This window comes from Eurypyga helias, unplaced genomic scaffold (assembly GCF_000690775.1).
Source record: "Eurypyga helias isolate BGI_N326 unplaced genomic scaffold, ASM69077v1 scaffold24288, whole genome shotgun sequence".
Lineage (NCBI taxonomy): Eukaryota > Metazoa > Chordata > Aves > Eurypygiformes > Eurypygidae > Eurypyga > Eurypyga helias.
This window is the reverse complement of record NW_010266585.1, coordinates 27,118-43,976: the sequence shown is the minus strand read 5'-3', so window position 1 is coordinate 43,976 and position 16,859 is coordinate 27,118. Positions and strand designations below refer to the sequence as shown.

The window sequence follows — 16,859 nt, the reverse complement described above, 5'->3', positions numbered from 1 at the left end:
GCTGGCGGGGCTCTCTCCCCCTGTTCCGGGCACTCGGGCCATCTCCCAGCGTTTTTCTGAAGTGGAAAGCGCAGACCTGCAAAGTTGCGAAATGTCGGATGACTTTATCCGTGCTGGAGGCCTTTGGCGCCTCGGAAGTACCGGGAGCGTTTGCGTCCGTCTTTCCCTTCGGCGTTGTATTGCCTGTGCCACACAACGGCGCGGAGCGTTGCCGTTAGCTCTCCGTGATGCCTGCGGTGGCTGCGCCTTGTCTTCGGGCCGCACGGATTCTGATGGAAGCAGAAGCAGGCTGTGATCTTTGGCCAGAGCCGTTGGCAGTAAACCGGTACGGGTCTGTGTCGGCGGTAGGCCGAGAATCGGTGAAGACATCAGGGCCCTTCTTCAGGGCTGGTGGAGTTCTCTCTCCTCTCTCACGAGCTGTAAGGCAAATTGGAAGGGGTTCTTATAGTAAGCATTGGTTTTAGAATGTGCAGACAGGAGAGCCGTGTGCTTTATTACATTGTACGTGAATCCTACAAATGCCTAGTGCTGTATTTTAGTTGCTGATGTTTGGAATGTTAATGGGACCGTACAGAGTCCCAGTGGAACACCTTTGGAAGGGTGACATCTAACATGCATGGCCAGGAGGTGTGTTTCGCCCATACTGGCTTAAATTAAGTAGAATATGTGTTTTTTCTCCTGTATCTTCCATTTAAAATGGCAGAGATTTTTCAGTTTCTCCTGTTCCACTTCTGTGTGACAGTGCACAGCTGGGTTTTGTATGCCTGTCCCTCCCCCCTTCTCTAAACTACACTTGTTATTCTGTCATTTGTTTATTTGCATGTCCCATTCTGTTACCAAACTTTTTTTTACCTCCTCCTGTGCACTCTGCTGTTTGGCACAGGATTTGAAAACCTCACTGGGTGCCTGAGCTCAACAAAGGCAAGAGATGTGTTTTTTCTCTACTCCTGTGGTGGGAGAAGCAGGGGAAGTTATTTACATTTTTGGGTTGAGAAGGGCAAATTAAGCCTGTCTGCTTTGTGAAGGGATCTGTCTTTTCTGTCTCCAGTGTGTAAGGTAATGTTCAGATCTTTTCTTTAATTTCTTTTAAATAAAAAACCATTCCTTTGTTCTTGTGTCTGCTGATCTGTTTTTTGGTGGTATGATAGGAATGGAAGGGTCCTGCAGTACCTTTGTTGCAGCGTTCTGGCCGAAGTAAGGGATAAAAAAGACACATTCTCATTCTTGATAGCCTCTTTTCATGGAGAGTTTTGCAACGGCATCATTGTGGACTGAAAGGAGATCAGTAAGTTTGTCAGGCAGTAGTGTAAAATAGTTGTGAAGAGCAGCAAAGAAGGGAGGTCGCCTGTTCTCAGGCACGCAGGCAGACTGCTCGGGTAAAGGCTCGTAGGAACCTGAACTCGTTCAGTAGAGCTGCTTGTGCCTCTTGAGTCGGTTTCATTTTTGAGCTGGCAATGTATGTAACTTCAGGAGGTGGGTTGTGCCATTTCTTTGTATTTTTTAATGATGAGGCAGACTCTTCTGACTGAAAGTGGTGTTAATTTGCTCTGAATGATACTGTCCCCTGAGGAAAAGGGTCTGGTCTGCCTTGGCAGCAGTGCTGCTTCATTGGATTAGAGTTTCGGAGTTAATAAGTGAATACATGAGGAGGCTGTAACTGGAAGAAGAGACTTACAGTAATATGAGTATGAGTGAAACTGTTAATACCACGTTAGCCTGTATCTGCTGTTTGGCAGAGATGCTGTAGGTAAAATCTGAGATTAGAATTTCCTAGGGCATAGCTGAAAGTACCTGGTATGTAATGAAGTTTATGTTAATGAGCGTGAAAACGTGGCATCTCACCTTTCATCTGGCATTAACCAAGGTAAAGAAAGGTGTGGGGGTGTTTTGTCACAAAGTAGTAGCTATGTTGGTGGTTATGTTTTTTTAAATTTTAACTCTGCAGGAACGTGAACAGGAAGTAAAATAACCAGATTGCAGTTCAGATCAAAATAGTTCAGTGACTAGAAGCAGGTGAGAAATAGAAAGGTAATGTAGGTCAGCAGCTATTGAAGTACAGAAATGGGATCCGGGAAATGAGGAATTCTGATCTCTGTCACGCTGATCAGCTGTGTGCTGACTGTCCGCTGCTTCATCCGTTAGCCTCAAAACCAAGGGAAACGTTTGTTTCCCACTCTGGCAGGTGTTGGGGTTGGTATTTGTAGTGGTTGGAAGCTCAGGGCCTCTTTCCAAGCCGTTAGATGCGCTGTTGTGCGGGAAGGGGAACCTCATCCAGAGTGCTTACCTCGTCTCGCTCACTGCTGTCGGGCTGTAGCCGCAGGAAGCAGAGGTAGGGCTGTGTACCGTTCGGCGCTGGCAGGGGCTGTTGGGACTGAAGGTCTTGAAGAGGAACAGTGTCTCGCTATCCTGCCTCTCCTCCTCCTCGCAGCTCTGGGCAGCATGGTGCATTAAATAGCTTTTTCTCAAAATGGTATTTTTCCACTTGGAATGTTGTATGGTTGGTTGTTTTTTCTCTCAACTCTGTGTTGCTTTTGCCCTTCTTTGCCCTTCATGATGATGGTGCTCCTCGCTTAGGTGTTTACTGTTTTTTGTATAAACATTGATAATACTGGACTATATACTAGTATCTCCGTGTTTGTTCACAGTTACATCTCTATTGGCAGTGTATATTTGGTCTTACTGCCTCTCACTATATTTTAAAGTATCTGGTAGGAGTATGAAGCCCACCGATAGCAGCCATCAATCAGTATGTGATAGTTAACCCTTGCAGTTACTCCTTTCATGCAGTCCAGCTGTACCTTCTGCTTTTGTATACAGGATGCTTGATTCAGTTATACTGAAGCGAGTAGAGGGGTTGTTACTGATTTCAGTTGGAAGCTGGGTTAGGCTTTAATTATGTAACTTCCCAAAAGCTGTTTTGGCTTGAGGAATGCGATTACTTACGCATGCACTGGGGTGGAGCAACGTGTGTGTTTCAGGTGTGTTTGAGTATGTATGCTTCTTCAGTCTTGGGCTGCTCTGTAGGATGAACCAAGTTTGGAAATTCTGTTTACAGGAAAACCTATAGCTGGGTCTCTTGAACTGAAAATTCAGTTAGTTTCCCAAAACAGTGAAGCCCTTTTGTGAATAATTCCATGAGCTTTGATGGGTTTTATGTCTTATTGTTTCCAGAATTCAAGGCTGAATTATAAAACATGTCTGATAATTTGTCCTCAACAAGTTAAGCAACTTAAAATTTTTTTTAATTTCATTAACATATTGAAAGAGTGGTTTTAATTTTTCTTTGAGATAAGCTAACATTTCTGAATAGTTTCCAGAGGGAAGGATCTCAACTCAATTACACATTTAAGGATACTAAGTGCTTTTGTCTTTACACTGCAATTCCTGATAGAGGAATGTAGCTTGGCTGAAGCACTTAAGCATTTTACGTGTGGGTTTTGGCAATATTAAGTGCTGCTTGTAAATATAAAAGGTTATTTGGTGAACTATCATATCTGAGTACAGCTCTGAGAGAGACTTTTAGTAAGGTTCTATACTGACATTTTTGGCTTAATGGCATGTTGAATAAAATCTTTAACTTTGAAACACAACAAGCTTAACTACCATAAAAGGGAAGAAAATAGTGATTTAGAAGCATAATTTAGATGAAGATGTTTTTAATACATTACTTTTTTCTGTTTGTTTTGCACTTTTGGCTAGTTTACTAGGAATGAGTTGCATAAAGAAAGAATGCCTGTTTTAATTGGTTCAGGGGAAGAATTCATGAATAGCTGCAGGAGGAGAAACACTGAGCTAACAGCTTTCGTGCAACCCAGAGACTAGGAAAAAAAGCTGGAATTCTTTTTTTAAAGGAACTTGGACAGCAGCCACCTATACCATTGGAACTAATCTGAGTTGGGTATTTAACTCTTTCAGAAGCTTTGTTCTTGATAGTAGGTTACTCTAACGAGCAGGGCCTTCAAAATGAGATGGGGAGACAGACTTGATAAGGTGGAAGAATTCAGTGTTCAATCTCACCAGATATTTTAAATATTAACTTATAGGCTCTGTTCAGGTATTTGATTTCCCTGATTTCTACAGCTTGTAGTTAGTAAAGAAATGGCAGAAGGAAACTGCTGCTGTAAACAAAATGAGGAGAGAGGCAACTAAACTTCAATATTGATTTGTTGTTTCTGTTGTATACAAAGAATAAAAACACATGCCTGTACTGGTAAAAAATGTTAACTAATCCTGAAGGACAAAACCTGCTACTCTGGAGGAAGTTCTAAGCAGCATTTAGCCAGCTAAAGTTAAACTTCATGTTTGCCTTTCCTAGGTGATATGGTTGTCCTCTCTGTTAGTCATCTTGTGCAACAAACTGCATTTCTGTAATATAGAGGAGTGTGTCAAATTTCCTTTTTCATGGCAGTTTGCTTTTTTGTCATTTTCACCTGAAGCTGACTTTTCATAATCTTACACAGGGTTCAGTGTGTTTCCAGACAAATTACATAGTCAAAATCGATGATCACTGAAGTGTTTTAATTCTTCTCAGCTCTAAATTGTTTAATCCTCTTTATATTTTGCCTTTGTAATTCTTTAGTATTCTTTTTGGTTTAACTCCCATTATTAATCTGTTTATTGATGTAAAGCCCCAATTTCCCTCCTTTAATGAAGTGTGTCTGGTTGTATGTCAGGTCCCAGTAAGATTTTGATATTGGGACTGTTTGACTGCCTGGGTAGGGCCAGGCTATGGATCTGCTGCATGTTGCCCATGCTTCGTTTATATGATTAGGAAAACCCTAAATACTTGCCAATAAGGACCTTGCTGGAGCCCTTTTCCATTCTTTGTGCCTGTTATGCTGCAGCTTCCTAGAGTGCCAGCTCTATATCCATGGGGGACACAAGACCTTGTGCTTTGCTATTACACCTTGTCATTGTGCTCAGCGAGTCTGGTCTCCAGTCATGGATTGCTTGGCGATGTCTGTGTGGAAGAATGTTTGTTTCCTATTGTTCTGTGATCTATCAGAATCCTAGAAAACTGATACACAAGTAATGCTGAGAGTTGATGTGACTAAAGGGAGGGAAGAGCATGGCCCTTATGTGTGCTTCCTTTAGAAAGGAGCAAGAAAAGTGGATCCTGTGCGGTTTTCTCTCAGTTAGCAGTGTGTTTCTTTTTTTCTTGAGCTGGACATACGCAAGTGCTTACCGGTCTGAATCATGTGAAGTGGTTTCTGTCTTGTGTGAATGTTTTCCATGTGATCTCATTGTCTTCATTCTACCTCTTCTGCCCGTTTTTCTACCAAGTCTGAAAGATGCATGCTTTTGGCCTGCAGTCATGCTGCTTCAAGTCACACCACTGTGGGCTTAATAGTTAAGTTACAGCCTGGCCCTAGGTAGGAGTCATCCCCATGAACATGGGATTGTCCAGGAAGTGGTGTGCATGATTTATCGGCTCGCCTTTCTAAGTATGAAAATGTATGGACTTCAGAAAGCTAAAGGAATTTTCTTGGTGGGTGAGAGTGAAACTGAGATTCTGAATGACTTTATCAAGCACCTGCACAGAGCCTGGTCTGTGTGCTCAGATGGCTTGGATTTAGGATGGTTAGCTTCCCTGACCCCTACAAACTGGTTCTTTGCTTGATGACCATGGGCCATATGCTGCTAATCTTGGAGCTGTAGGAGAGATTAACAGGCAGGACATGAAAAATAACATCCCCAGCTCCTTGGTTCAGATGTTTGAGCTGCACGTTTAGCTGCACTTGCTCTTAATTAAGTGGTAGTAGTTGCCCCAGCCGTCCCTGCTGGCTTGGCTTCTCTCAGTTTTGTAGTTATTTACTCAGTAGACCTTGTGTCAATACCACCTTGATGTTTGTCACCTTGATGTAGTCACTGATCCAAGAGCTGTAATCAAAGTTTTTATGGGCAACACGTGGCTCTTCAGGTGTAGGTATTCTGCAGGTGCCCCTCGTAGGAGGCTGGTTGTAGCAAAACTGACGGTGTTTTGTTTCACCTTACTGTAGCCTTACCCCAGCCAGCAGCAAGTACGATCTGTGCTGTATAGGTGGCTGCTGAGGCCGTGAGGTGATCGAGGAGAATTGATTTGCTGGTGGCTGTGTGGAAGTGTGCCTGGCTGGCTTTCAGATGTGACAGAGTGCCCGACAGACTCGCTAAAAAGGAGGAACTGCTTAATATTTGTTTGGATTTTTTTTTTGTGTTACATTCCTAGGCAAACTTCTTGATCTGTTTTCCTGTCCTTACTATTCTCAGTTGGTGTTCGTAATTCATTTTCTCAGTACCTCACCACAGATGAGATGCAGGTTTTTTTAAAGTTCTGGTGACACCTAAAGACCACATGCCTGGATATGCATCTCTTTTGTTGCCCTGTACAGGAATATGATACCTAGCAGAGGCCTACACTAGAAGTCTGACTGATAACCAGTGTGTAAAGAAAACAAATTCATAGCAACAACAACAAGAAAAATCCACATTATTTACATCAGTGCTTTATAAGGGAAAACTTATGGGATTCTCATGTTGAAATCTGAGGAATGCTTACAAACTGAAATGTCATGAGACAACCTCTTGGAATAAATAGGTAAAATTAGCAATAGATTGCCAATAGAAAGTGAAGTTCACCAGGAATTAAGGAATCCCAGACTGTTCAACTTGTAAATCTGATACGTCACTATCTTAATCAACACCTGATTTACAAGAGTAAGTGGTAGTTTGTGTGATGCCAGTTTTTTAAAAGGACTCCAGGAGAGGACCCAGGAGCTGCATGGTTTCTGACAATTTCTTAGGAAATGGATAAAGGTTGTCTGGATTATAAATTGTTGGATTTTTGGGAAATTTTGACAGAGCTTCTAACCAAAGGTTTCTGTTGTGTTATAGAGGAGATTTTCCAGGGACATCTTACTGTGAGTTAATAACTAGCTAAGGAATAAACAAAAGTGCCCAGAGAACGATAGAAGATCTGTCCATTTTCGTAACAGGAGGTGGTTACTGAAAGGCACCCTGTGAATCAGTGCCATTAAGCGTGTTCATAGAGCGATCTGGAGACGAGGAATGAATAGCAAGGTGACAGTGTCATCTTAAAGCTGTGGAAGGATTTCATGGTACTAAGGAAGTATGCAATAAGGTGATGAAACAAATTCATTTGTCAATAAATGCAAAGCAATGCCTACACTGACAATAATTTACTATACAGATAAGTACACAGTGAAAGGCTCTAAGTAAGTTGTCACTCAAGCTAGAGGTCTTAGAGTTCTGTAGCATCTTTATTAAAAAAAAAAAAGTCAGTCAGCAGTAGCCAAACAGGTGAGGTGAGTTTAAACATTTCTGACTTCCCCTTGACCGTTTCTGTGATGCTTGTTAGTACAGCATTGGAATGCATAGAAAGCATTAATTTACTCATATCACTGTAATGTGAGCAAGTGTTATAAATGCACATGGAGAGGCAAGATTAGGTGTCCAATAATCTTGATCCTACACGTGTCAGCATTTTGGGGCAGAGTTTCCTTCTGCAGAAGGAACATGTCTACTCCTCCATTTTCAAAATGGAATGCTTTGTGTCTCTGTAAGTTGAAACTTTATAGGTACGAAGATGGAGAACTGGAATATGAGGGGTCTGAATGCCTTGACTGAGGAGACCTAGTGTTATGTATGAATTCTGTAGGAGGCCAGACTTATTATCTGGAGCTGTAGAGCAGCACTCAGCTGTTCTACTGTGGGGACACCTTTACTCGCTGTACATGCATCTCTTTGCTTTTCTGCAGCAAACAAGTTCCCTGTTAACTCTGTGTTCTTCCCAGCCTGGTCTGTTCTGTGGTGTCATGCAAGCCAGGTAGTACAGCATCCTGAATGCACATCGTTTTTCTGATATGGCAGTGCTTAAAGTGTATGACACACGGTTTTGGGAGGACGGTGACCCAGACAAAATCTGTAGCAGACTGCCATGGCAACTTTTTAGAAGTTGGTGTGACATCATCTCATATCAGAGTGGCTTAGTTACATTTGCGGTCTAGCGTGGATGAAAGACGACTGTCGAGATGTTTGCATAGCCTGATCTCCCAGAAAGTCAGGAGTCGGCTTTGGTGAGCATGAACTGAATGTCCAACTGTTGAATGTAGTTGTAGAGTCTGGCTTTTGTTTGAGAGCCATTTTCTTCCTGAGGGTTTCTCTGAAGACTAAATTGCTCTCTAGGTCAGATGGCTCCATCAGGATTCCCTCTGGTGAAGTGAAACTGCTTGGAGTTCACGTAGAATATGTTTTTCTTGCACACTTTCACACCAGTGCCACCAGACAGTAGTGTGACAGTCTTGCTTGTTTTAGAAAGGATTGTTCTGTTCGGGGTGTAATAAAAGGATAGTGTCAACTTGATTTATTTTTTTAAAAGAACATTCTCTGAAATATCCACGCAGCAAGGGTTGGTCTTCCATCTGCTTTCTCTGCCGACTTCCCGCCTCTAAGGAGGAAGTGTGTTTGGCACTTGCAGGACTTTTGGAGCATGGCTCTCTGGAACGCTTATACGAAATCTTGTGCAAGTTAATAAACAGCTTTTTGTAAAGGATTTCTGTCCCAAGTTGTCAGGATTTTGGGATCAACTGTCTTGGGAGCCTTATTTTTTTTTCTGGAGAGAGGCAGATGATGTGAATATGGAGCATACCTTGCAGAGTGCAATTTCTTCCTGTTTTGGATGAGGAGTCGTGTTACGTTCACCTGACAGCTAGCTCAAAGCATAGACATTTCTCTTTCTAATGTTCTGAAAGAGGAAATGTGAGGTACAACAAATTCCTCTGGTTTTCAAGTTTACTTTTAACCATGCTACTGAAACAGTCCGTGTTTTCTTAATTTTTCTACTTACATAATTATGGAGTAAGAAAAAAGAATATGCGAAAGTATGGAACCACTGTGAAGCCTTTAGGTACAGTACAAGGCTTACAGATCTCTTTCTTCTCCCAGAGGATGCCAGCCCCCATCAGACTGCGGGAGTTGATCCGGACCATCCGGACAGCAAGAACCCAGGCAGAAGAGCGTGAGATGATCCAAAAGGAATGTGCTGCTATCCGGTCATCCTTCCGAGAGGAAGATAACACATACCGATGCAGAAATGTGGCAAAGCTGCTGTATATGCACATGCTGGGATACCCTGCGCATTTTGGACAGGTAGGTCAGAGTTCAGTGCTTGCAGTGCTGTGTGCATATGCCAGTCTGCTTCCTGTTTTTTGGGCACGTTGACTTGTTCGGAGTATTCCTAGCTGCAGTTTCGCTGGCTGCTCTTCGGAATGTTTGAGGGTGTGTCTTCATATATGTTCTGAACCTACATTAGTAAGTTTTGACTTGGTTGGTGAGATCTGCTGTTTGGAGGCTTGTATGTTTTGTTACAAAACATAGGGTTAGTCTGCTTTTGCCAGACTGTCTGCTTGCTCCTCACCACTCATGTTTCTGCAGAGCAGTAGTTCTTAAACCACAGTCCAGTACGAATGGTTATTTCTAGGTGGATTCAGAACAGCACTTTGGAATTCTGTGTCTGATGGGAAATACCAGATGCATCCAAAGAGTGTCTATGCCCTTTTCCTTTTAAAGGCAGATAAGGGCTGGTCTGTTCCTAGCACTGAGAAATTGGTGTTCCTTATCTCTGTGTTAATGAGGTGACCTGGAGAACGCTGGTGTGAGTTTCCCATCTCTTGGCTTATTTTTGACGCCCTGTGTTTGGCACAGGTAGATTGTGGAAAAGGGAGACAGGAAGATGGGAGTTCTTGATTTACAAGATGTTCTTCAGGTTGAGCTTTGCTTAGGCTTTAGGGCGTAGTCTGTTTGCATTGTAGACAGGAAGTTTCTGAGAGTGGTGGGATAAATAGGCAGGGAATACGTTGTGGTGAAAAGCAGAAGAGAGCCACGGGCTGTGTTAGACAGTCTGTCTTAAAGACGGAGGCAGACATCTGTCTTCAATGAACAGTGGATGGGGTAACCAATAGTAAAAGAGAATTTAGAGGAAGTGTCAGAAGTAGTGAATGGTTGTTCTCCTCCTTTCCAGGCTGGGGATCCTCACCTTTGGCTCAGGATATCTTTTACAGAAAAAGGAGCATAAGCACCATATTAAGCCAGTGCATGCTGAGATGCGCTGGATGGCAAGTTGTCTCTTGGGCGTGTGCGAAGGCAAGTTTAGTTGTCAGGCAGCCTGGGCAGATGGTCAAGTAACTTTGTTAATTATTGTCATTATTTCTACTTGCAAAAAAATTCCAGTTGGAAGAGTGGTATGTCAGTAAAAACGTGGGTAAGTTGTAGTCTTGCTACATGCCTGTATCTTACCCAGCTTTACTGATGTATCTGTTACAGTAGTGATGTAACAGATTTTAATTGTTCCTTTGAGTGAAAAGGATATAATGGTATCAAGATTTCTTCCACTAATTAGACCTAGCAAGAGCTTCAGCTGATCATGTTTCTCAGTATTGCTGTGCATGAGGCTAGTTTGCATATATTTGTGTACAAGTGAAACGAACTCATCAGCCTTTCACAGGGTAAATTTCAATAATCTATTTCAAATTCAAGAGTACTACAAATGGATCTTACAGTATCTGTTGCAGTCATTAGTTTTCTTCTGCTTTTTCTTAGTCATTCATCTTCTGCCTTTGTTGGCTCTTACAGTGTAGCCTAGATGTCATCAGTTCTGCACTGCATTTTTGCAGTGGGTTGCATAAGAAAGTATCTTGTAAACCTGGGGGAGAAAGTTGGTTTAGAGGTGCATTATTCTCTTACAGAAAGCACTGGAAATATAAGAGGTTGGTATCTAGTGTTCTGTACCTTATCCCTGGCTGATCTTTCCTGTTTGTGCAAGTTCAGTTATCCTTGTGGATGACTGATCTTATTGTTCAGGAGTGTTTCTTTATTCTACATTTTCAGCCCCTTTAAACCTGGCAGACTAAACTTGCTTTCTTTCAAGCTTTTTCTTACCAGTTTGTCACCCTGCACTAGCTGGGTGTTCATATGTGACAGCTTCTTGCACAGTTGAGTTGTAAGTTCTGATGCTATACAGTTGTGAGAACTTATCAGAGGTTAGGACATGGCACTTACCTTCTCTGGCATCTTCAGCTTGTCCTGTACAACTTTACCCTCCCTGTGTGTGTGTGCTTCTTGCATCTCACCTCTGTCTGTTGCCCTGTTCAAGCTTCCCTGGAGCTAGGGACCATGAAAAACTTTTCATGACACCCTGTGTTTTTGCCTGTGCATGCCCCCTTTACTTCCTTTAAAATGGGTCTGTTGCAAGCTTTGTCTGACCTCTCCTTACACCTGTTGTGTGCTTACTTGCTGCCCCAGCTAATTTGTAAAACAGACTTACAGGATGTATTTGTGAGGGATAGGTCTCTTCCCTGTTTTGAGAAGCCATTTCTGCTACTTCCCGACTGGAAAGTAGATACTGGTTATGCTTGATGAGTTACCTGCTAGAGCAAAGTATTTTAGTGTGTAGAAATGTCAGAATGTCTCTGTAGTTTAAGTACTTTTTGGTTTTCAGTGTTAAAATGTAAAAATGGCTTAGCAATTACGTTCCCAATCAGCTGAGTGCAAGTGGCAGCTGTGAATGTTATCTTCTGGATCTCCTTTATGCTATGTTCACCTTTCTGCATGGTGAACAGGAAGCTGGTAGTGGCTAGGATGCACATGATTTTGGTCAAACTTCAGGTGTTCAGACAGATTACAGAGCGGCGCAAGAGCTGAACTATCTCTGTGTGTAAGGTTTACCTGGCTAGCAAGTTCATTGCAGATCATAACCAGCAAAAAGTGGTTTTGACAACTTAACTTAGAGATCATTGATCCTCTCTCTGGCCAGGTAGATGGAGCCTGGTTCAAAAATTTCTAGTGCATGTCAAACATGACATACGGTCTAGATTTCTAGATCTCTATTTGGTTTTTAATGATGGATCTCTTCCTCTATAAACAAGTTATCTTTTCACTTCTGTGATCTGACATAAACCCGCGTATCTGGTATTTCTGAGGTCATGGAAGGCCAACTGTGTCTGGCTATTACAGGATGCAGGAGCCGCTAATGACTTGCTGGGAGCTTCGGGCAAGTCATTTAACCTGTTTTGTTTTCCACATCACCAAAATGGGAATAAAATATACTTTAAAAAATGCATTCTTAAAAACCTAAATGAGTAAACATCAAAATTCAAACTGTTTCTTTAGCTAAGAAGTAGTTTAAGCTAATTCTGTCTTTTTTTTTTTCCTTTTTTCCTTTTTTTTTCCAGTTGGAGTGCCTCAAGCTCATTGCCTCTCAGAAATTCACAGACAAGCGCATTGGGTATTTAGGTGCCATGTTGCTGCTGGATGAGAGACAGGATGTCCATCTTCTTATGACCAATTGCATCAAGAAGTAAGGGTGCCACCTCTCTCTCCATCAACACATGCTTTGAGGTTTCAGGTTCTGAAAGTACAGTCCTGACAGTGATATTTTGAGTACTTTAGTTTTTTTCCCTTGTGTTAAACAACTGGTATCTTCAGTTTGTTGTATGCTGTTGACCATTCAAGACTGTATTTTTGTATTCTATTGGATGATCTTGTCTAGCTTCCTTAGAGGGAAGAGAATATAAAATTGCATTGGTCCTGAAGAGATGTATGTGGCAAACACTTCGTGTAAATACTGTTACATAATGGTAGTGTGTGTTTCTGGAGGTCAAGTTAAGATAAATAAAATGAGGAGGATGAAATGACTGCAGTAAGCTGCTTGGTCAGTGCAGGAGACCTCTAATTGGTGTAAAGAACTCTCTTCCATTTTGTAAACTACCTTCCAGCCTGCAGCAGGAAGGAGCCAGGCAAGCAGTAATGCAGCATCAGTATAGGTCCATGCACCTTTTAAATATAGTTGAATCAGGATGTGTTTATAATGCTGTTAAACACTTCATAGGCTGGACTGGCCATCCCATGTCAGTCATGTATATATGTTGGTGCAGCCATGTTGTCCTGTGTTGGTTTACTTGATTTCTGCTGACAAGCTCTGAAGAGTCACCTGGCTTCAGTGGTCAAGGCTGGGTATCCTGCTTTCTTTTTAAGGTTGGCCTAATGGTCCTGATGAATGGTTTTCCTTGGAAGCAAGGCAGCAACTTGGGATGTGCTGTCGCCTTGGCATCTTGCTGAAATTAGACAAGAGGGGATGGGAAATAATCTTTTATTTTTCCTCAGCAAAATGCTGTTAAACTGGGACTGGTTTACATTGTGGTTTCGTAGATGATTGCTGCATTTCCAATAACACTCCTTTTCAAGATGGGTGGGAGCAGGAGTAGAATAACTAGGTATCTGGGCAAATCAACTAGAACCCGCTTGGTTGTGTGTGGTGTGCCTGATTTTTATTATTTACTTTTAGAACATAAGCTTCCCAGATATTAGCAAGTAGAGTATTGATCTCCAGTTAGACTGTGGTGTCAAACTGCTTGGAAAGAAACTTGACAAAACTGTGGGTCTGGGGACATGCTAACTGTGGACCTAGTGTCCAGGAGAGAAGAGCCATTTGGCTGAAGATTTTTTTTCATGGTAGCGTCATACCTGTGAGGCTATTCCATTAGAACAAGGCTGCTAGGTTAACATCTCTTCTGAATGTGTATGCTAAAATGAATTTGTGTGGCAAGGGGGTAGAGAGTTTGAACTGGAAATGGGTCAGACTGAAGCTGAGCAAAACTGGTGGACAGCTTTCCACCAACTCAGTGGGTTGTTTATGGCTTTCTCCTTTGGCTTCTGCATCTGCCACTTGGTTGTGCTTGTATTTGATTTTATGATACTGTCATTATTTTATAGCAAGACCTAGATTTTTGATACAAAAAAGGCAAGCACCCTTGTGAAGCACGTACTTGCTATGCACACAGCTTTATATAGCTGCCAAAAATGTGTTAAAGGAAGGAAACAAAAAAACCAACCCATTGAGTGGCATGTGCTATCTGTTCCTTCATCTGCATGTTGCCATAGCTGCTCGATGTTACAACCAGAATATTGTCTCTTGCTTTTCTGCACGTCATGCGCGTTTGGTTACATACCACTCATTTCCCCAGCTCCCCTCGCCTCCCAAACCAGGAACCATATTTTTTTACTTTCTTCAGCACTGAATCCTGGATACTGTGGTGACATCAGTACCAAATAGTCTGATAGAAAAGTAGTGTTGAAATCAGTTTTAAAGGCTGTTGGGATTGCTGTGTGGGAGATATATTATCTTTGTACTTAGTGTGACATTGGTAGCTGGCCTCGTGAATAGCATCTACTGGTAGGTGGTTTGATTTCTTACTGAGCACTTTTCACAGCATCCATAGGCATAGGAACAGTTAGGATTACTAAACAAAATTCCTGTATGGATTATTTTCAAGGTGTGTGAGTGGTGGAGTTTGTGGTTTTTACTCGGGACAGAGGATATTTTTACATAGATTCTTATATATGGTTTGGTTTGTAAATGCAGAAGCTAAAGCCTGTCCTAGAACATGTTTAAACTGAGAACAACCCATAGAGTCACTCAGGACTGCACTTTGTGTTGGGTTCTTTTCTCCATGCAAGTTCCAAAATAAAATGTTTTGTTTTCACTTTAAAAGTTTTAATGGAGTTCTGTGTGGTCTTCAGTCTTCTCAGCTCAATCCCTAGATACAACTGATAGTTTTAACCGAGCATTTTATGTTCATAATTGAGCATTTTAAGTAGAAGTAGTAGCAAACCCTGTGGTACATGCAGTCAAAGCTGCTGTTGCCATTAAGTCGTGCTCCCAAATAGCTGAGAGTCTGGAGAGTTGTTCTGGGCCATGGGCAGCAGATTAGATGACTGTAGATGCAGATGCCTTTTCTTGTGTGTTCAGGTTCTCTGTGTGCACATTGATTGGCTTTTTTTGTTTGTTTGTTTTCCTTTACAGTGACCTTAATCATAGCACGCAATATGTGCAGGGGCTGGCACTCTGCACTCTTGGCTGCATGGGCTCCTCAGAAATGTGCAGAGACCTTGCAGGAGAGGTGGAAAAGCTCCTCAAAACTTCCAACTCCTATCTTAGGAAGAAGGTACTTCAGGGAACTTTTGAATACTTTGTTATGGATTCAAACTCAAGATTGATCAGATACCTTGCTAATATCTGGAATACTAGATGGCTTGGATGACACTGGCTGAGTATTGTCAGTATACCAGACAGGTAGAGGTCCAAACTCCCTGTCTCGCTATAGTAGGCATGTGTAAGGCTCTAAAAGGTAAACCTCCAACAGGTGAGGCAGTTGTTTCCGTTCTGATACTCTCTACCTTAAGGTTATTGATGGTAACGTGAACACCTGCCCACTCACAGACATTAACCCCAAACTTCTAGTCATCAGTTTCGTTTCTGTATCTTCTCATGTAAGTCCAGAGAAGCTTTGGTCATTACCAGTGCAGGCTGATTCCTGAAGATTTGAACCAATCTGATCTCCTCTGGTGACGATGATGACAGTAGTGTGTGAGATAGAAAGGTTAAGGGCTTGAAACAGGCAAATAATTACAAGTTGTTTTGTTTCATAGCAAGTGTGTGTAGCATCTGCACGGTGTGACTGCCCTTGTTCTTTTAAACTTATTTCACTGTTAATTCCTGGGGAGGGTGGGGAGCAGTAGGATTTAGAAAAAGATGCCTTGTTACTACTTTAGCTAGTTGTGGATCTGGAGAGATTGGAGAGAACGCAATGCTAAGAGGTATTGCTGTATTCTGGGAAGAGGCCCTCGGTGCATTTGATCCTCAAGCAGCTGCAAAGAGTAGTGTCTCCTGTTGCTTCTGCACCCTAGAAAAAGTAGGCAATTTTTTGCAGTATACTCTTGTTTTTCATAGGACCCATCACCTGCAGGAGGAAGTTATTTTCTGGGGAAGGAAATTATATTCGAGGGAAAGAAAATGAACCATAATTTGACATAAACTTAATTATTTGCTTCCAATGAATTATCCCTTCCCTAGCAACAGGAAGACAGATTGAAGCAGCCCTATTTAAAGGCAGAGCTGCTTTGCAGTAATATTGCTTCCGAACTTCTGAAGAGAATAATGTAAAAATCAACCATTGCTAGTGGGAGTATTGCTTTGTGGCTAGTGCCTTCTTCCCACCCATCCACTACACCGCCTCCCACCCCCCCACCCCCCTCACATGTGGTAGTTCAAAAATAGTCACAAAGCAGTAGTAGTAAAAGTAGTTAGAAATTTGTGGCAGTTCCCACTGTGCTAGATGTTCTCAAATAATGTGTCGTTCTCATTACAGTGTGTACTAACAGAGCTGTTTTCCTCTACAGGCAGCATTGTGCGCTGTTCATGTCATTAGAAAGGTGCCTGAACTCATGGAGATGTTCCTGCCAGCCACCAAAAACTTGCTGAATGAGAAGAACCATGGTAATATCAGAGTCTCTGCTTAGCAAGGCTACGCCATTCTTTACAGGGTGGTGTACTTGCTACCCAAGCTTTTTGTTTGGAAGTTACTTTTGAGGTGTATTTGTATGATTTGTTTCTTCCCATTTCTATACAGTGAAAGCAAATAATCCTTCAGAAGGAAGGGAGGTGTGTGACTTTGCTAGTCAGCAGGACTTTTCCATGGCATAGATGACAAAAGGAACTCTTTCACTGTTTTTTGATACACTTCAGGGTGGGTGGAATGGGAAAGTTTGTGATTTTGTTTCAATATGCTGCCTAAAGGGATGCTAGAGGGTGGGAGGTTTTTGTCTCTTCTGTTAGCATAACTCTATAGGATTCTCTGACATCATTTTAGCAGGCATTCCCAGGCCTGAGATACCTGTGTCACTGTCAGGAAAGAGTCGGTCTTCAGGGCTGTTTTTATCAGAACCACATCATAAAACAGATTCTCACTTTAATGGTCCCTTGCAAGATTATTTGGTTTCGGTGGATTTTCTTGCACAAGCACTTCTAC

At 42.1% G+C, this 16,859-nt stretch overlaps 1 protein-coding gene across 3 annotated transcripts in view; it reads left to right on the top strand.

Moving 5' to 3' along the window:
* Window positions 1-8,942: 8,942 nt before the first annotated feature.
* The window catches only part of AP1G1 (adaptor-related protein complex 1, gamma 1 subunit), a 30,951-nt gene continuing 23,034 nt past the window's right edge, over window positions 8,943-16,859 (top strand). For all 3 annotated transcript variants that reach the window (XM_010157167.1, XM_010157165.1, XM_010157166.1), the window contains exons 1-4: window positions 8,943-9,144; window positions 12,225-12,349; window positions 14,855-14,996; window positions 16,231-16,327. In XM_010157167.1, coding sequence (XP_010155469.1) covers window positions 8,944-9,144; window positions 12,225-12,349; window positions 14,855-14,996; window positions 16,231-16,327 — 565 coding nt within the window. In that variant the 5' untranslated portion in view covers window position 8,943. The remainder of the gene's footprint in view (window positions 9,145-12,224; window positions 12,350-14,854; window positions 14,997-16,230; window positions 16,328-16,859) is intronic.